The sequence below is a fragment of the Poeciliopsis prolifica genome, unplaced genomic scaffold, assembly GCF_027474105.1.
Source record: "Poeciliopsis prolifica strain line A6 unplaced genomic scaffold, Auburn_PproV2 SCAFFOLD040, whole genome shotgun sequence".
NCBI classification, from domain to species: Eukaryota; Metazoa; Chordata; class Actinopteri; order Cyprinodontiformes; family Poeciliidae; genus Poeciliopsis; species Poeciliopsis prolifica.
Genome location: NW_026562415.1, coordinates 448,367 through 469,361, shown reverse-complemented (window position 1 = coordinate 469,361; position 20,995 = coordinate 448,367). Strand labels below are relative to the sequence as shown.

At 38.5% G+C, this 20,995-nt stretch overlaps 2 protein-coding genes across 3 annotated transcripts; both read left to right on the top strand.

Moving 5' to 3' along the window:
• The first annotated feature begins 7,508 nt into the window (after positions 1-7,508).
• Positions 7,509-12,197, top strand: lum (lumican). Of its 2 annotated transcripts, none has more exons than XM_055054672.1 (3): positions 7,509-7,626; positions 9,393-10,271; positions 11,320-12,197. In XM_055054672.1, exons 2-3 carry the CDS (start codon positions 9,398-9,400, stop codon positions 11,472-11,474), a joined length of 1,029 nt encoding a protein of 342 aa, XP_054910647.1. In that variant the 5' UTR covers positions 7,509-7,626; positions 9,393-9,397; the 3' UTR covers positions 11,475-12,197. The 2 variants fall into 2 exon arrangements, with proteins under 2 accessions (XP_054910647.1, XP_054910646.1); XM_055054671.1 differs by having other exon boundaries at positions 9,365-10,271.
• Positions 12,198-17,320: 5,123 nt separating this feature from the next.
• On the top strand, positions 17,321-20,073 carry kera (keratocan). The gene is made up of 3 exons (XM_055054670.1): positions 17,321-17,425; positions 18,302-19,169; positions 19,265-20,073. Exons 2-3 carry the CDS (start codon positions 18,308-18,310, stop codon positions 19,432-19,434), a joined length of 1,032 nt encoding a protein of 343 aa, XP_054910645.1. The 5' UTR covers positions 17,321-17,425; positions 18,302-18,307; the 3' UTR covers positions 19,435-20,073.
• Positions 20,074-20,995: the final 922 nt, after the last annotated feature.

Below are 20,995 nucleotides of genomic sequence, written 5' to 3'. Positions count from 1 at the left end.
TTCTGTTTATGTTTGCAATTTTCTGAATTTTCGTCAGTATTAATTTGGGAATTGGCTGAAAAACTGACTGGCAAGCACACAAGACAAGACACATAGCAGCAAGAAGGATGTTCATTGGGTAAACTACTGACTTGTTGGTAAGTAGTTGATTGTGGGTTGGTTAATCAGAAACATATATGTGATGCTTTACATAACTCCTGATTTTTACTAACACACACTGGTTTGCAAAAATATAAATACAAGCCCAGATTAAGTCAAAATGTTCCATAAAAAACCCAGACAGATGTTTCTATTCAGAAAAAAGGGGGTCTGACCAGACATATATAAATAAACTAAACTGGAGTTCAGCTTTTGACATATTTCACCCCAATGGGAACTTCAAAGTTGTCCAACCTACTCTCTATCACATCCTTCCTTTGAACAAAGGGCTGGTTTCTTGCCATCTGGAAACAATAAGTCACCCAACAGATGTGTTTTCACACCACAGAAACTGTCAGAGTAAATATGGCTCAGATTCTTCCTCCAAACACTTACACAATGGAATCAGTTCTTCATGTGCTGCACAATCAGATGTGAACGGAGCAGCAGTTATTCCTGGGACTTTAAGTTTCCTGTTGTATTGGTTTTAACTGAAAGAGCTCTTTGGCTGCACCAACATTTCTATATACTGCATGATAATAAAATGTATTTCCATCCATGTTTAAGAAGTTTCCAACACTCTGGGAACTCTCTGGCTGTTATATGCATCTAAATATAAATATATACATACAGACAGCAAACACTTTCAGCATAGAGTGTTCAGTCCGCTGTGCCTTTGGTTTGCGGGAGGAAACCAGTTTCCCCAGGGGAGATCACCCAGACTGAGAGCAAACGTGCAGAGCAACACATTTGATTTAACAGCTCAACGCTTTAAGCCTTAACTTTTCACCAAATAAACAAATTTACCTCGACTTTACGGCACAAAATGAGTCAAATCAGAAGGGCGGCGGATGTAAAGTTAAAGTTACGCCATAATAGATCGGCTCTCTGAAATTTTAAAATATGTTTGCACAAGAACCATTTCATGCTCCACTGCAGATTTATTATCCTCCAGCCATTTAAGACACTTTTGTATGAACATTTACACTAAGCAAAAATAAATTTGGTCCATGTGACATTTAATAGTTGTGATTTGAAGTAAAAAGTACATTTTTAAGACTAATGTGTCGTATAGATGATTTAGTGCCTCGTAATGCCATTTTTCTTATCCAACATCAAAATGTGGTCCGCAGTGCAGCCTTAGCACAAAACCACCATTTTTATTTCTTATTCAATTACTTGTCTTTTTGGCTTACCACACAAGTACGAATATAGGATATGTTTTCATGCAGTAAATTGTTCTATCCTGTAATCATGAGGGGTTTTTTTTATGTTATCAAACTGATTTTCTGATTGTTATAGAATCAATATAAAAAATAAAAAGAATGACTGCTGCCATGTCTGTTTCCTGCAGCTAACAATCTGGGACCTAAACTAGCTTCTTGAATCAGTTCCCACAATGATTATTAAGAGCACAGCTGTTTGTAGCATTTGTGACTCAAGTCGTTGCACAAAGGCTCCATTTCAAATCGATGACTCCGGACTTCTGTGTGAATGACTTTAGCAGCTTTGAATTGGTTTCTCCAAAGATGGGCGCGTGTCTTCAAAACACGCTTGCTTGGAGCTCCGTGGCTAATGAAGCAGACAGATACTACCCATGTTCGTCCACACAGATTCTTGTTTGGCGAAGAAAACTAGAATCTGTCAGCTAGTGGCTTTGAAATGGTGTCAAAGTGCTAAATTTATTACCCTACCAAAGTCATTTTTCTTGTCTTGTGAGTAGTGTAATAAATCTTTGATTGTATTTGCCAAAGTGGTGACTTTAGGAAGGTTAAGAGTATTGTTTGACTGAAAATAAGGCAAAGACAACCCTACATTTTAGCTACTCCAAGAGGTTACCAACAATAACTCATGGTCTATTTCAAAATGACAAGTTACAGACTAAAGCAAGAGTTAATGTCCTGCAACTTTTACATGCACACCTGAATCAAATGACTGGATTACTACAACAGTTGATTATCTGGCTCTGGAGAGGCTGGTGAGAAGCCATTCGTTTGATATTGGCATGTTTTAGAGATGTCCAAGGAAAATAAATGGTGCAAACGTCAGCCAGCATCTCATGTAGCATTTTTTCTATAGATATTACAGCTTCTTTTGAATACTTCAAATACGCTCTATGAAAATAGGTTGACTTTAGTTTAGTAATTTGGAGTCAAGTTGCACAGAGAAGCACCAGTATTCAAGCTGTTTTTTAAAGCCAGGGATAACTATTGGTGATTTTCTTGATCATATCTCACTGGATTCCACACAGTTTATGTCTTAACAAAATAAGAGTGGCTTTTAAATGGTCCTTATGAACGGATACTTTAACAACAAATATGCAGATGAAAATGCAATCTTGCAGCTCTCTCCATGTGAGGCGATTTTGAACTTCTTCGTCTTTGCAACAGGACAAAGCGTCAGTGTTGGAGTTCTGGAGCTCATCCGAAAACTTTCAGAGTGAGTTCAGCTCTTCACTTCAATCTGTTGCCCCCAAGTGGTGATTTCCAGACCAGCACCCTGTCTGCCTCTTTCCATGAATTGCTCTCCTGAGCACGGTCCAAACTTGAGGATCTGAAGAGACATTTATCTCCTGGACCCTATAGGCACGTATAGCTTCTAGCTTGAGGCTTACTGCATATATTCCTGTGTGTTTAGACATGCATGTCGGACAGCTTTAGCTCATGTGCAGCCACTGGCAGGCGGAATCACCAAGGTTGTGTTTGACTGCTCACTAAAGTCACATTTGCGCACACTTGTTTAAGTGTGTGTTTTCACATGTGTTTGTAGGCGTGTGTGTTTGTTTGTTTTTGTTTTTTTTTTTACTGTGGCGCTTATGCAACCAAAGTAGCCTGAGCTCTTTCACCTTGTCAAAACAGATAAGAGACAAGATCCTGAAAGAAAAAAAACAAAGCAGGTGTTTATTTTCAATCTGTTCAACTCAAAAAGACATCACTATTCATTTTAGTGTGCTTTTTAACATATGCCAACACTGATTCTGAAACCCCAGCAATGTGTGTTAAACTTAACTGCAAGCATAATGTTTTATAGCTCAAAACAATATTGACCTTTTAGGTGGTTCAAGATACATTGCATTTTATAATTTGGGAATTCTTTTTTAAAAAAATTAGGTCGGTTCTGTGATGCAAGACTACTCAGACAAAGAGGAGTAGACGTCATGTGCTTTAAGAGGATCTCCGCCTTGGATTCTGTCGCCTCTGGGCACATGTGAGTCCAGGAGACTCGGGGTGAGAGGACGGCCGGGCCAGCGCAGGGCATGAGTCTCGGTTTAAGATGCGCGGCAGGAACAGAAGGTGGTGTCTGGGCGCCGTCTCAGGTTTTATTAGAAGCTCCTGTGTGTCTGCGCCAAGAAGCCTGAGAATATCCTGTTTGCTAATGTGCTTGCTTGGATCTCCATATGTGTACCTTTTGACAAAGCTTGGCCATGTGGAAACCAGCTTTATTTTTTTTTGTTTGTTTTTTTTTTCAACATGTGCTGGAAATATGTATTAGCATTGCATTCACAGCAAACCCATACGGTTTGTATTCTAATTTTTTATGGATAATTTTTAAATTAATAAATATTTTAATTAGCTAATTAGGCTCAAGTTGGAGAGAGATGCTGTTAAAGGGGAAAATAAATCTTTAGATGCCCTTTAAAGAATCTGTATACTAAGTTTTGTCTATTTTCATTTGAAATAGAGAAACAATAGTTCCCTCAGCTACATATAAATTATATATATAATTCTATATATGCTTTTTCTAGGGCCACTTGGATTGTAATACATAAAGCTAAGCGAAAGTACACAAACATTTACCACAGTAATTAGCTGATATGTTGTCGGTCCTATTAACCTCTTAAAGCTACTCATCTCATCTTTATCTCAACTTTAACCTTATCTCACTTTCTGTACAATCCTAGCTTCATGAGGGTTACGTCGCCCTCGGTTTTTGCCTTAAGAACTGCTTTCTGTTGCAATTGGTTCAGATTCGCCAGTTTCACATCCTGATTAGATTTTTTTGATCCTTCACATCCTAAGGATGCTCTTGATGTCAGACGTGCACCGAACTGCTGCCATGTCACCGGCATGTGTCAACCAGCAACTGGACAGGTCTACCTAATGAAGTTTACCTTCTTTACCTTGAAAGAATGTTTCTAAAAATGAGATTAAACATGATTTAGAGAAATGTCTTACTAAAAAGTTGGCTGTATTTTGGTAAAGCCCGGTAATAACTGTCTTGGTCACCACAAGTTCATGACATTGTGGAAGATCTGCAGCAAAAAGAACTGCAGATTACTTTAAATTTACCTACCAAAGGAACATTTTAATAAATCTGGGAGTCTATGTTTCTGAAGAGATTACATTTTTCTATAACGTGTGTTTTAACTGAGCTTATTGTACTGTTTGATAACTGGGATCAGTTGAAATCTGTATGACTGCATTGAAAGGATTTTTTTATAAAGTGCCTTGAATTGACACTATCTATATAAACTCAACTGAATTTGAATCTTTCAAAGGGTGAAAGATATTTATCATTTGCACAAAACTCCATTGGATTTGCATGTGACTCTTACTTTGCATTGTCTGAAGAAACACAGGATACAGACAATTTAATTCATTATTCATAAAACAAATAGGGTCCGCATAAGTGCATAGAAGAGTCATCTGCAACCGCTGCAGATCGACGCCTCGGTTGCACACTGCTTTGGCGTCCCACTTTGCAACCAGCTTGAACCAAACACCCAAACCGTCTCCACAAATGTTCAGTGGGGTTAGTAATATAGTAGTAACCTGAGTACTAAGAAAACACTCCTGACACCAAGTGTCTGCAATCTGCTCCAAGAGAGAATTAGAGAGCAAGAGTCAAACATCGAGACACTCAAACAGAAACAGTGTGACATAGAAATGACAGAGAGTTGTCCCCGAGAAAAACAACAAGAAAAATCTGGAATGACTTATGAGTGTGTTCACAGTAAACGCTACCAGCAACAGAGGTAGAAACATGGCAACCTCAAGGCAATAAATATTTGTGGCTTCGCTGACAAGAAGTAACAGAAGCATAAACTGTATCCTGACCGAGAAACAAACAGTTCCCTTCCAAAGCAAACTGGAAGGAGTAGTTATTTGTCATTTTTGCAGATATATCTTACATCTAATCAGAAGCTTGATATCGAGTGATTAAATGTGAGATGTAAAAACAATCGTCGTGCATTGAATGCATGATTTATCTGACGTTCATGGTGTAATTCAGCTTTGTATAAATCTGAACCAGATTACCAGCAACTTTGAAATTAGATTTTCATATAAGAGAAAGTGATCTGTTCTCTAGTTGGACATTTATCCAACTGCAAAACGCAAGCAGAAATCAATTTTTGTTGCCCGTGTCATGAAATATATTCATAACAGAGCTTGATACCATTATAACAAGAACTTATTTAAGGAAAATATGCATACATATCAAGGGATCACATCAGAAACACAGTTTACTGTTTTAAATCAGCATTTCAGATATGGCAAGACATAAATAAAGATTTTACATTTCACCATCAGCTGCAGGAAACGTCTTCTTGTAATGAAAACATCTTGTTGCAAGGTTTTCCACTTGAGAAAAAAGACCTTCCTTCTTTCCAGTTTGACAGAATATTTCATTAATTAAGCACCAAAAATGCTGAGCTGATTGTCGCCTTAAAATGTAACTTTTTTTTCCTACAGTTCTCATGAAACAGAAGATTTTCAACTTCAGTTTCACTTTTCACATAAGACGTGCAAGAAGTAACGCAAGTAAAATTCAAGAAATTCTTTTCGAACTCAGAGAAAGCAAGAAAACAAGTTATTAACTTAACAATATAGTAATTTATAGAAATGAAACACCATATAGAGATTTGACACTGCTGGGTTCAGCTTCTGCTCCTGGTCTATTTACAGCATGTCTTCCCTTCTCTCATGTCTAAATATTTCATTTTGCTTTACTTCCCAGATGTTTGTTTTTTTATTTATTCTCTGCTTTGTTTCAAAGCCTAATGAGGAGTCTGCCAATTCACAACTGTTGCAAATGCAACTGGCTGAGTTTCTCATGAACGTATCTCAGCTGTTCGCTGAAGAGAAGTCTGTATAAAGTTCAGAGTTTGAGATCTTGCTTTGTGGAAATGACTCTTAATCAAAGTTCTTCACAACTTTCAGCCATCCACTTTGAAATCCTTCACTTTTCTGATCCGGTTTGTTTGCTACATTCTCTGATAAACTTTTGTGGCCTTCACAGAACATAGATTTTTTTTTAGATACTAAGATTTATATATATATTTACAAGCAGCTGCATTATTTGCTAATTAGATGGCTTCTGGAGACACTCGGTGGCGCCAGATTTTATTTATGGGTATCAGAGTCAAGGCAATGGAATGCAAGTCCAAACCCTGCTTCTCGGATTTTTGTTTGTGACTGTTGGTCTTGCTCGTAAAAACCCCGAATAAAATGTGATGAAGTTTGTGGTTTTAATGTGACAAAATTGGGAAAAGTTCAAAAGACGTGATTAGTTTCTGCAAAGTGACGGTGTGCCAAGCAAGAATCAGAGGAAGGAAAGTTTTCCACAGAAGAGGAGGATGTTATGCAAGTTGCGCACCAGAGAACTGAGGCCAATTAGATCCAGGTGTCGGTTCTCGGCGTATTGATGTGCTGAAAATCCACCCACAAAAACAGACAAAGGTTTTCGTCCACTTACTTATTGTTTTTTAAGGTGATTCTCCCTCTTTTCCAAAAACTCTTCCAGAGATTTAGCAAGTTAGAGCAGAAATGAAGGGCCAGTGGTCAGAATCATGATTTAGGCTCACACATGTGGGATCAATTGGACTTGCTTAAAATCCCGATAGTGAATATTTTTGTCAGAAACAAAACAAACGAGAAGAAGAAATGTTTGCCTCCAGTGTTCCTCAAGTTTGCTTTTGGCCGTTTTTATGTCCTTTCTCCGTCAGAATTTCCGAAGCCTGGCAGGCTGCAGATTAATTTATTCATGTTGAGGAGCAGCGTCTGGGCTGCCAACCAGCCAAAGATGATTTTCACATTTTTCCATAAAGCTTCGCCTCCATGTTGAAAAGTTTCCCATAAACAACCCCGCAAACCTGCTCTTTGCTTCCAAACAGAACTAATGACCGTTTGTGAAGGGGCGCACTTGCAGGTAGACTGAAACTGTTTCAGAAAACTTTTGGGCGAAAGGAAGAAAAGATTTTCTTTTAAACTATTCAATATCTATTGCTACACCTAAGCTCAATTGTTTGAGCAAAGTGTTTTTTGATGATGGTCCCCCCTTAAGCTCCCACTGATCACGCCCTGACTCCCGTTCGTTCTGCCTCCCATCTTCCCCTCCTCTTTCTCCTTCTGTCTCTCCATCAATACCCGTCACTCCTCCCCCTCTCCTTCTTTCTCTCTGATTTTCTCCAGAGACTTTCAGTTTTTGAACACCACATTGTTCTTTCCTCCCGGCCCTCTGCTCAAAAAAAAAAAAAGAGAAGCACAGGTAAGCTTGCATGGATTTGAGATTTCCTCTTTGAATATTCCATTTTATTCCTGTTTTCCGGATGGGAGTGCTGGGGCTGCAGGGCACAAGCTGCAACAGAGAAGGCAACAAAAACATTTCTGCATGCCTGAAAAATGACTCCTAAAAGTTTGATGATTTAGCATTTTGACAGCTTAGTGTGAAAGGAACATGTTTCTATGTTTGCACAACGCCTTTGTTTGGCTTTGAAGAGTAATTCCTCATTCTTTGATCCGGAATCTTTCTGCATTTCCACTGGGTCTGGAATTAATCAGTCTAGAAATATCTGATTTGTAAACCTAATTTTGTACTTCTGCCATGTAATAAAACCCTTTTTTTTTTGTTGTTGACTGCCTTCGACGTTGAGCTCCAGTAAAGTTTTCAGAGAAGTAAAGAAAAGTTATTCATTTGCAGTTTGTTCATTTCTGGAACATTCTGGGTTTGTTTGGTTTTATTTAGGCTTAAATAAACCGACGACTCCCTCATCTGCTTTATATGGAGTCATATGTCAAAATATATTGAAGTGGGTGTGGCCACTGCGTATGTTGTGCAGGCTTCACAACTTTTTTCATCAGCTCCAAAGTGTTTATGTCTTCATTTTGCCTCTGTTTTTAACTTTCGTTATTAATACACCAGTTCTAAAAAAACAAAGGTACATTTTTCTTTTTAAAAAAGCATCTTTTGCCTGCTTATCTTCTTTCTACAGATGTTTTTCAAATTAGAACATGGAAAAAAGTCTCAATAATTAAATTATGGTGAAACAGAGTATTATTACTTACATAACTTAATCAGGGGTATGATTAAATTATGTTTTGTTGTTACTTTTAATTTGATAAAAGCTAATAAAACCCCAAAATTAAGTTTTGTTTTTACATTAGAATATTACATAACGCTAAGATTGCATAACCTTCCTAAAATGATGGCATAGTTTTTTTTTGTTTTGTTTTGTTTTTCCCAAAGGTGATTTAAGCAAAGAAAAATACAAAATTTAAAAACAAAAAAAAACACTTTTGAAATAAATGACAGAGGCTATTACTTTAGGCAGGCAATCATTTAAAAAAAAAGTTTTCTTTTTGCCCAAAAATTATCCTGGAAACTAATACAATATAATGTACAGCATATGCATCAATCCTTAGCCAACGCTCTTTTTGCATGAATTAGTGCACCAGCAGTTACTGTAGTTTGGCATGTAGGTGATTTTAATAGCTGTTTTCATCTCATCTCCATTGTTGGATCTGGTGTTTCTCTTCTTCCTCTTGACAGTTGCAACAGTTCCTTATCTTAAACCAGTCTGTGTTTAAGACTCCAGTCTGTGAAACACAGACTCCATCTGCAGTCTTGATGAATGATCTCTTGAACAATCCTTCCAATCTTTTACTCTACTTCACTCAACTTTCTATTAAAACGCTTCTTCTTCATCTTTAACAATGATCGTCTGTGACTTAATCTCCCTGTGGAGGGTGGAAGTGACTGTCTGCTGAATGTTTACTTTGAGTAGGCCACTGCCTGCCCATATCGTAAAACCATTTCAAGTTTATTTTTAATTAATTGACAAATGCTTGGAATATGTAACTGTTAGTGTCACACACCAAACTGAATTATTTGCTTCCTGAAAATTGTTATTAATTGATATTCATCTGTAGAAGAGAGGTTTCAATGAATGTTATCTTTCACTTTTCTTGTTTTTAACTAATGTAACCTTATTGTGGTTTTTTGCCAGCTTCTCTTTTTTCTTTTCCTGCCCACAGAAGCCATGTTTCCTCTCCATGTCACCCTCTTGGTATTACTGGCCAACATCGCCCTGGGCCAGTATGACGAGTATGACTACCAGCCTTTTTCGATGCTTGGGCCGTCAGGGCCAAACTGCAACAAAGAATGTGATTGCCCAATCAATTTCCCAAGCGCAATGTATTGTGATAGCCGCAAGCTAAAGTTTGTCCCTATTGTTCCCACCGGGATCAAGTACCTGTACCTCCAGAACAACTTGATTGAAGAGATCAAGGCAGGAGTTTTTGATAATGTCACCGACACCCTGCGCTGGCTGGTGCTCGACAACAATAAGATCACCAACGCCAAGATAGAAAAAGGCACCATTGATAAACTGACGGCCCTGGAGAAGCTGCTCTTCAGCTTCAACGAGATCACAGAGGCAGTCATTCCTCCCTCAAAGTCCCTCGAAGAGCTGAAGATGACGAACAACAAGTTGTCCAAGTTTCCGTCTGGACTCTTGAATGACAAGGAGAATTTGACCTCCGTCAACCTTCAGCACAACGAGCTAACCTCTGAAGGCATCTCAGACGCCTTCAAAGGCCCAAAGAAGCTGCTCTCGTTGGACTTGAGCCACAACAAGTTGAAGAAGCTGCCAGCTGGAATCCCGAGTTCGCTGGAAATCCTCTACGCTGATTATAATGAGATCGATAAAATCGGAGCGGGGTATCTGAAGAAGCTGCCCACCCTGCGCTACCTGAGGGTCTCCCACAACAAGCTGCAGGACTCTGGGATTCCTGCTGGGGTGTTCAATGTGACTTCGCTCTTGGAGCTGGATCTGTCGTTCAACAAACTTCAGTCGATCCCTGAGATCAACGAGCAGCTGGAGCAGCTCTACCTTCAGGCCAATGAGATCAACAGTAAGTTTATGCTCTGCATATGAAGCTATTTCGGCGCAGAATGAGGAAACAACTTCATAAACTTTGTTTTAGATGTTAGTCGATTAGTCTAATCTCTGGCGGAGCCGGTCTGAATGTGAGCTGCCATCTTACAATTACTACGTTATTTTGACAGGAATATTATTGTCCTGCAAAGAGTTAAAAAAAACACCTTTTGAGATCTCCCCATAAGATAAAAGGTTTTTGTTTCTGTTGGTTATTAGGACAGTCATGTTAGCATTTGAGTAAAGTGGAAATGACTTGACATTTATTTGACTGACAGAATGGATCAGTGTTGGTCATTTTGACCTTTTGCCAAATCATACTTCTGCAGTATCAGTTGTTTCATAACCAACTTTTTCACATATAACAACAACATTTTGTTCCAACTATCCATCAATCAGAACACATCATTGCAATTAACTGTAAGAAAATGGAAACGTGGGATCAGCATGACGTCACTCAGAGCTATTTTGGTTTGATCACGAGTCATAATCTGTCATAAAACAGGAAGCAATACAAAACATTCATAAAAATGATTATTCTTCATGTGAAACAATAATTCATCAATATATTTACCTTCCAAGACAAATATATATTGTGACTAAGATCATGGATACAATTATGTTGATTACAGGAAAGAAATGTAAGTATGTTGGAACAAAATTAACCTACTTATGTACCAAATAGTAGATCAAATCGTTATAGAGGGGAATTAATCCAAAGTCAAAAAGGAAATCTCAACGAAACAAGAAAGTGTGAGATTTTTTTACACGGGGAATTATAATTAATCTGATAATCTTGAGATGGATGAATATTTAAAGCAAATATCCAAATATACAGATACAGTCAGTCTATTGTTCAAACCATATATTTCAGTAAAATTATTCAAGTCACATCACAAAGCTTACAATATGTTGACAATGATAAGAGTCAAAACATTGTCTAAAGGACTTTAGTGGAAGACGAGATTCATCTGTCATATTTGGGGGGATTCCAACGTTCATCATCTGTTTTCGGTTACCCACAGAGTTCGATCTGGCGAGTTTCTGCAAGTTCACAGGACCGCTGAACTATTCGCGTCTCAGACATCTGCGTCTGGACGCCAACAACGTCACGCACACCGACATGCCCCCCGAGTCCGCAAACTGCCTGCGTCAAGCTTCGGACATCATGTTTGAATGAGGACCCCCGACCCGGTCCGAGAGTCCACCATCTGCTGCCGTGACAGCGTCAACCCAAAGCCTTCATGGATCAAGATCCCTCATACATCTGTGCACTTATTGCAAGCATTAAGCAAATATGAAATATTGCTCTCATCTCCATTCGTCTGCTGTCACAATTTTACTTTTCTTTCAAAATATACATTCAAAGAAGCAAATGTGTGATTTCAGTGGAAACACAGTAAAGCAGGAGACAAATTAAACATTCCAGCTTTGTATATAAATATGCCAAATATAAAATACATTGGAATGTCTTACTTTCTTGACTATCATAATTTAGTTATAAAGTAATTTTGTAATCTGTCGTGTATGTTCCATGTTTGTATGTTAATGATATGTAGCACAATCCAGATAGACGTCCTCAGATTTCAGAGTGTAACGTAAGCAAATGTGAAATAGCTGAGCTGATTCATAGCAGCCATATTTTAGCATCTTGAATGTATCAAAGTGGACAAAAAGAAAAATACCGGAGTTGTGAGCTCACAACTGCCTGCTTTAAAAATTACTCTCTTTTTTTTCATATTAACAGCTTAAAAACCCTTTAACTGTTTTGTTTTGAGCAACAAATGCCTTCTGTACAAGAAAATAACTTTTTGAAGCAAGCAATAAGTAACATGCATTGCTATTGTGCTTAAAGTTTCATCCTTTGTATTCTTGTAATAGGAAATAAATGTTCAATAACTCATATTTGGAGTCTTTTTTTTCAATGCAAGTTATTATGCACCACACCGATTAGTGTACTGTTACAGTTTTTGCAGTTTTTAGCCACAATAAACGTAATTACGTCAGTATTATATTTATGTGGAAAATTTTGGATATTTTCAGGGGAGGGGTTTTTTTTTTTTTTTTAATTGTGCCTGATCCTATCTTCAACCAAAAGAAATCAAATGGAATCTTGGAAATAATTCTGATGGTGCAAAAATATCTTCTTGAAGACGGTACGTTTGAGGTGTCGCCTTAATTCATCCACAAACATAAATTAGCCTTTCAGAGGCTCACAGCAAAGGCATCATGGCTTCACCAAACTGTCCAAACAGATCACAATCTCAGTGTAAATAGACTTCAGACTTTAAAGAAAGTGATAAGAAATAAATGTTAAAAATGTCTTATTTAGTAAATACAAATAATTTTGTGGATTCTGACACAAAACAGGAAAATTTTAGTCTGATAAAATGTCAAACCATGAAAAGTCTGATTGCATCTCTTCATATTGAATGTTTGTTTTTTTTACCTACTTGCTTGGCTTGAGGTGAAGGCTCCCCTTTATGTGAAATGAATTTTAACAACACTAACCCCAACACTGCAAATGGTTGAACAACAAAAAACTATCCGTAGGCGCAGCATCAGTAGATCTCATCCCAGCTCACTGAAAATGAAACGAATCATGAAGCGAAGCACTTGCACCACTTTCTCCTGAAATAAATCTGCATTAACAATTTTTGCTGTAACCCAATACCACTCAGAAGAGTAAAAAATCTGCAAGTTACACTCCCATTACCATCTTACATCATGTTACATGTTTGCTTTAACAACTGCTTCTATATTTCACATGTTTTCATACAGTCATTTGCACCGATTCTAAATCTAGGGCAATTTCCTCCTTCTCCCTCTGCTGTTGCTCTTATTTAAAATCCAGGAGTAAAGCTCCTGCTGTCTGTGTCTAGACAATAAAGTCCTTCATGAAGCGGTAAGCCTCAAATCTTCCCACTTCAGACAGCGAGTGAACGTACAATCAGCTTTTGCCGTTCGGCGGCCCCCAAAGTTTATCCTCCAGTCAGACCGTCTCCAGCTGTTCTCCCTGCTTGCACTCATTTTCTACGTCCATCCATCATCCCCCTCATCTGTTCTCCATCTCCTTTTTCAGATTTCCTTTCACTTTTTTCTTCTGTCATCAGGTCATGTTTTCTTAGACATTTACTTCTTTTGTTTTTTACGTGAATATTTGAAATATTCACATTTGCTTAATTAGAAAAGTAAAAAGATTTTTACTAACAAAAACGAAAGGTAAATGTTAGAGTCTAGGGAATAGGCTGTTTTAAAAGATATGTAAAAATCTTAAAATAAATTATGGTTATGGAGAACGTCTCTGCTACCCATGAGCTCTGGAGATTTTATTTACCTTCCTTACAGTCCAATTTCTAGGTAAATTTGAGAAAATGTGGCTCTTTTATCACCATCTTTTATCCAGGTTTCAGTAATTTAATCTCTTTGATTAAATTACTGGATCATCGCATTTTTTTTAAAGATTTTTTGCTCATAAAGCTGTTTTTCATTTGAATTTTACAGGGCATACTTGAATCTGGAAAAGAGTTGAAATGGTTTGTCTATGTTTTGCACATTGTGTTCAAAAATCTCTTTTAACAAGACATTTTATTCTAAGCCGCTGCAAAATTTACCAAAACCTCAAAGTTTCAGCCTCCATTGAGAACAATTAAACAGACATTTAAAGTTTCTGCAAGGGAGGAATCCTGTCTGAACATTGTATTTGACAAAAATCCTTTCTACTTTAGGATTTGGACATTAGCCTCGGGTTGTAGCAAAAGAGGGGCAGGTAACTCCTCTACAACCTCACCTGTCAGCTTAATATTACACCCCAAGGCCTGCTCGCTAAAACCAAAGCATAAACTTGTCTGGTACTCGTTCACAAGTTATGAGTCAAAAGCAAATCCTCCTTTTTTTTTTTTTTTTTAAAAAATGGTTTAGTTGGGAGGGGTTCCAGCACTTCATGGCTCTGAAGCCAACTGACTGCTGAAGATTTTGGAATAAAAAGTTGAAAGAGGTGGGAGAAAAACTGCTGGGTTGGCAGAAAATGTTAAGTGACAATTTCTGAAGGGACATCCCAGCTCGCAGTCGTCCTCCCACCGACAAGACTTGCTCTCACCACTCGGTTCAACCGGTGTGCAAGGTGTTGCATGAAGATCCAACAGCAACTGAGGTCCAATCACTGACTGCAGTGAGAGGACAATCAACACCGAGTCTGGAGAGGCGCGTTGGCCAAACCTCACCTGTCTGCAAACAGATCCCTCACTTCACCTGGAAAAGTAGGTAATGATGTTAGTTTTCTTATTTTGTGATACATTTTGTTAATTGTTGTTGTTAAACTTGTATAATGGTGGGACTAATGTAAATTTTTGTTACAGCTTTTATTGTCTGACCTTCATGCCAAAACTGAAAGGCAAGATATACCACATCTTGACTAGTTTTGAAATCTAAATCTTAGATTTACAAATTGTAAAAAAAGTAAGACTCAACTTTGCTCCACTTTTCAAATGTACTATTGTGAACAACATGGGTCAGTGAATTATGCAATAATTACCCACATACTGGGTTAACTACTCTCAACTCTAGATATAACGATCCCTACTAACAAACTCCCACAGTTTTAAAACACAGGAAAACTGGATGCAGTTCTGCAAACTCATACTGTGCACATAAAGGCTGTTGTGTAATTATAATAACTGGCTCAGTGTAAAGATCCTGGCAGGAAATTAGTACTATGAGAATCCTCAGCATGTGTTTCTCTTTAGTTTTCTCAGGCACGATGTTGCAAATATTTGTTTTCAGTAAATATGCGTTTCATTTTACAGACACAGTGAAGCTGTGACTCACTGTTCAGCAGCAAATCTGGCACACAAGTATTTTACTTTTTTTTCCAGAGATGATCTCGGTGGCATCAGTTCTTGGTAGTTTTTGCACATTCCTGACGTCCTGCTGAGCTAAAACCCAGCAGGACTTACTTTGATGAGCAATCTGATTGACCTTCAATGAACTCTGCGATTCACGGGTTTGGAAATCTGAGTGAAAATGTGGTGTCAGCATTCAGGGCACACATGAACCATGTGCTGCCGCTCAACTGCCTGCAAAGCAGCTCTGATGTTTCTGTCGCTAGTAAAGTTTGAAATGTCCTGATAAAAGTAGCAGCAAACTCTAAATGCCATGACTCAGCCAGCAGGATGGAGGAGCTGCATCAGGCTAACCTTAGCAATGAGGCTTCATGAAGTAGACAGATTAATTAGAAGAGCTGCTGTTAATATATTAAAAGTCTTCTTAGTAAGATTCTCCTCATATTACTCCTAATTTGCAAACCATTGTGACAAAAAAAACTCTTTACTTTAATTGACATGGGAATTGATGAATCTGCTCTATTGAAAACCTATAGAGTTGTTTACAGTATAAAATTTGTTGGGATTTTTTTTCAGAAAATCCAGTTTTAGATTATTAATCCATTATGCAATCTTCCAAATTTGCATAGATCAATTACCAATGCACACAACTACACCACGGGACAAACTGGAGGAACTCTAATGGGCTTGCACTGCTGATCAAGGATAAGTGTTGCTTCTATCCTCACAGGTTGCCCGGGATTATCTCGTATTTGATCCTTTGCCGTCATCGTTAGAAGTGAGCACAGTCTCATGCCTGCATGTTAAAAGGCCATCAAGCCTGATGTTGACTCAGCTCTGCAAAAGAATTTGCATCTTGTGCCTGAAGCAAAATCTCGTAAACTTAAGTATGACCTCAGTGCCGTAAAACAATTACCTCCTGCGCCAGCAGCTAATGTGTTGAACTTAGACTTTTTTCATTTCCATGCTTGATGTTATATTAGCGCATCTGGGCAAGATAACACATCCCAACCTCAAAAGACCTGAAATCCTCATAAGATTAAAACCAAATTTCAAACTGAATTCACTTCACAAGACAAACTGCTCAAAATAATATCAATTATATAGAATTTAGTCTAATCAATCTGGCACATTTTAACAAATTTGGTTCTATTCAGGTCAATTTAGATCCGGTTACATGTGCATTCCAGTTCAGTTTAAATCGTTGCATGCCAACTGGTAAAATGTTATGCAACATAGGGATAGGGTTAGTGATTGGGAGTCAGAAGCATAGGAAGCATTTTCAAGCATTGGCTCGTGACTTCTCCAGGAGTTAAGTGCAGTAATAGTTCAGCCAACTGCATAATTCATGAAAGAAACACTGGATCAGGAACACTTCATTGGAGAAGGAAAAACAAAGTTTGTGCTTTTTTTGCAACAACTCTGCCTTCAATTACTCCATTCAGGAGAAGGGACAGAGGTAGACGCAGCATCATTGAACCAGTTGTACTTTATTTGGGAAGAAAACCAAATGACAGACTTGTTGAAGATATTTCAGGAATAGCTTCAAAATTAACTCAGGTTACAGTATCACTGGACTAGGAGTACTTTCTATAGAAAAATATAACGGTTAATGGAAACAAGAGCTCCAGCCAGACTTAGCTAAACACAAAATCATTGGTTTAAGGAGTACTTGCACCAAAAAAATATATATATATTAATAAAAGCAAGATATGCATTAATGACTGACTAGGAAAGACAGTCACTAGATCTTATTGAATATGATGTCCTGTTCTTACAGGCCTGGCAGACAGACTGTCTCTACCCATTATCATGACTTTTTGTTCAGACATTACGCTCACTGTTGTCTATAAGCAGATAAACTTTGTAACTTGTAGAGTAATTGATCCTGATTGCCCTCTCATTAAATTACCCACAAATTTAGCTTAAGAGTTGATGAGGGGCTCTGGATTTATTTATGATCGGTCATTCCTGCAGGAGGACGAAGGGCTGTCCATGTGGACATTAGCAATCCAAGAACAAGTACATCTAAGCAAAGTGGGCCATGTCACTGAGCACTAAAAATACTTAACAACCCGTACAACGAGGAGATTATGGCCCCCTTTGTTTGGGTCATCTGATTGGCTAAGAAGGGCTTTAAGGTCATCCTGAGTGACAGGTTGGCACATGTTGAATGAAACAGGCTCTGGTACAAATACAGGGAACTAAGACGAGCATCCCTGTCATTGCGGACCACTCTTGATCAACTACTGAGGAAGGACATTGCAAAGAAAACTTCAGAGAATTAAAGGTAAGATGAGTTTCTGAGAAGAAGAGAGATTCGTCTTGCTTTACTATGATTATAGGTGGAGATGTTTCTTAGAATGAAACTCGCTATTCCGTGATAGAAACAGATTTGTATTCCATTCATCGTTGGTGTTTTGTCTACCAGGCCTATTGATGCTCGGTGGAATGACATTTCCACCATACTGCCACACCTTGTGTACAAACTAAAATCAAAAGCTTTGGTCTTTCTTACCACAGGCACAACTCTGGAAAAGGGGTGATTCAGCTTTGTCTTTGAAGTGAGCTCATCCAGGGAAAAGTATCCCCTATGCAAAATGAGTTCCAGACAAACATGGAGCGCATCAAGAATTTAAACAAGCAACAGATGGCAGCTGAGACAAATCAAGCGAAAGTTTAAAAGGGAGGACTGACAGGAGCCGACAAGACCTCCACTAGACCTTGTTCATTCTTCTAGTGATTTTTGCTTTTAAAGCTTCTTTATTAGCATGTTTACAGTCAGTCACTGAACTTGAATCCCTACAAATTGCACACTTCTTTTTTTATATGTCTCCATACATCAGCTAAAAAGGATTGTGTAGGAAGCAGTAGTAAGGGTTTTTTCCATTACAACTGAACAAGAAGCATATTTCTACTGAGGGGACAAATCTTTGACTCGTCTAAAGCAATTAATGTTTTAACTTCTGATTTTTGAAAGATAAATTAATAACAGGGTGATGACACTAAGAAACACATTGCTGCCTTTAACATTTAGCTGATGCTGTATCTCTCATCAGCAAAGTCCCTACAGAAGATTTGATTGCTCAAAAGTAACTAAACTCATAAAAATTTGGTTTCCTATTTGATTATAGTAAATGTGTTATATTTTCTCTTTCAAACACAGGTCAACATGGCTGGTCTCCAGAAGATTTTGGTTGTTTTGTGCCTGGTAACACGATCCATCAGCCAGGACATGCCTTACGAGGAACTCCTTGCCCAAATACAAGGCTGCCCTAAGGAGTGCAACTGCCCCCAAAACTTCCCTCGAGCGGTTTACTGTGACAACAGAGGACTGAAGAGTATCCCTAAGATCCCCCCTTACACCTGGTATCTCTATCTGCAGAACAATCTGATTGAAACAATGCCATTAGAGGCACTGCAGAATGCAACACAACTGCGCTGGATAAACCTAAACCGCAACAAAATTACAAGTGACAAAGTAGACGAAGATGTCCTAAGTGGGATGAAACATCTGGCCCACTTGTACATGGATGATAATCTGCTGTCTACTGTTCCTTCACCACTGCCAGTCAGCCTGGAGCATCTACGCCTCTCTCGCAATCGCATCTCCAAGATACCCGCCGGTGTGTTTGTTGGCCTGGACAAGCTACACTTGCTGGATCTCCAGGGGAACAAGCTGATGGATGACGCTGTCACTGAAGTGAGCTTAAAGGGCCTCGCCAGCCTGGTCCAGATAAATTTAGCCAAGAACCACCTGAGTAGCATGCCCCTTGGACTGCCGCCTACCACCACCCAGCTTTTCCTCGATGGCAACAACATTGAAAAGATTCCTGCTGACTACTTCAAAGGTTTGCCCAAAATGGCTTTTCTGAGGCTCAACCACAACAAGCTCGGCAGTGATGGTGTTCCAAAAGATATTTTTAATATCTCCAGCATGCTGGACCTGCAGTTGTCTCACAATCAGCTGACAGAGGTTCCAGTCATTCCCTCAGGCCTTGAACATCTCTACCTTGACCACAACAAGATTGCAAGTAAGTGTTAGCTGAAGAAAAAAGTGTTTTGGGAATCTTGTTTTGTAGAACATGAATCTAAATATCTTGTTGCACTTCTACTCGCTCTTTTCCAGGTGTAAATGGCTCCAGTGTGTGTCCCGTTTCCGTTGATTCTCTGGATGACTCGACGAACGATGGCGTGCCAAGGCTTCGCTACCTCCGACTGGACGGCAATGAGATCAATCCACCGATTCCCAGGGATGTTGTACTGTGCTTTCGTCTCCTTAGGTCTATTGTTATCTAAACAGAAAACCAATGTGTTGTAAGCTAAATGACTTTCTGCACAACTATTGAAATGACGTGGATGTTGTTCCAGTCAATGAAACTTGAGAAGTCATCCACTGACATTAAGCTTTCCATTGTTTCATCTTGGAAAGTCTTTCGAGTGAAAAACGGAATAAAATCTGAAAAAAGCACACTGATCAATAGATGTTTCTGATATTATATTTGCTGACCACTAGCTGTGCCTTATGTCAGTGAAGGTACCCGTCTGTAGACCCTGAACTTGTGTGTAAATAAATACAGGATGGGATATGGTGAGATTTGGGACTGAATTTCAAAAAGTTGCAAAATATCCATATTCTCTGTATTTTTTGTTGTTTTTATTTTGACACTTTACATTTGTAGATTTTGTGTTTTTATTTGCTTTTTAAAACACAATCTGTCAAGTGTGCAGAAATATATATACTGCTGGTAATTTATTTTTATTTAATACTGGGTAAGAATTTGAACCCTGTGAATACTCATGGCCAACATTACTTCTTGTTTTGTACACAAAAATGTGAATATTTGCCAACTTATTTTTAACATTCTGGTCATCTTTTCTGAATACATTGTGAAAGGGCTTTCATCTTAAATTATCTCCAATAAAACTTCGAATGAATATGTGATGTGTATTTTTTGTTTCTTTTTACTGTCACAACTCTTACATGAAGATTAAATTTGCCATTTGTGGTGTGTCTGGTCACTGACAACACTGACCGCAGCAGCAAAAGGGGAATTCATTAAAGGGTGTCGCCGATTGTGTCACATCAGAACCAGATAAATTCAATACTAGTTTCTAAGAGTTTGCTGCACAATACAACCACACAAGCTGGCAAACTAGTCAGGCTCTCTGCAAATATAATCTGCCTGTGGTCAACAGTTTACCACAGATTCAGAGAGAGTTTTTCTAGCCAGAAATATTACTAAGCAGAATATTTTTACTGTGGCAACCAAGAAAAAGTTGTTTTACACACCATAGTATTCTAGTTTTGCTGCTGCTCGAACCTCAACTTGCTCAATAACTGTTTGCAGTGGAAAACTTCAAAAACACTTAGCTGTTTTGTTGGTTTTTTCCAGAAAATCTCAAGAGATTTCGGCAGGATTAGGCATCATAAGCCATTTGAGTCAGGCTGGCAGTATGCATTTACTGCTGGGCGAGTGAAAGTAAACAGGGCCATCGTGAACACTTTAACAGAGGAGATTAACTTAGAGCATTTCATGCGATGGATAGACTGTCATGCAATCTATCCATCGCCCTCTCAAGAGATGGTACTTTGAAGATTTAATTTGAACCTCTTTCTCGTTTAGAAACTTCAAATGGAAAAAAAGAAAGCTTCTGGATAGAAATCTTAGCTCATATAGCAGGTGCAGACAGATTTTCAGCTTTCCCACTCCATCCTTTGTCTCTCACTCATCAAAAGATCTAGAGTTACCGTGGGATGAGCAACAGGCAGCATGTTGAGACAAAACTCTGGGGAAATATATGTGTGTGTGTAGGTGTTCATGTGTGTGTGTTCTGTTAACACTTTAAAAAAAGGACT

Coding starts and splice junctions, on each gene's coding strand:
- kera (XM_055054670.1), top strand. CDS start 18,308: ATGGCTGGTCTCCAGAAGATTTTGGTTGTTTTGTGCCTGGTAACACGA. Junction 19,170..19,264: donor TGACCACAACAAGATTGCAA/GTAAGTGTTAGC, acceptor GCTCTTTTCCAG/GTGTAAATGGCTCCAGTGTG.
- lum (XM_055054672.1), top strand. CDS start 9,398: ATGTTTCCTCTCCATGTCACCCTCTTGGTATTACTGGCCAACATCGCC. Junction 10,272..11,319: donor TCAGGCCAATGAGATCAACA/GTAAGTTTATGC, acceptor GGTTACCCACAG/AGTTCGATCTGGCGAGTTTC.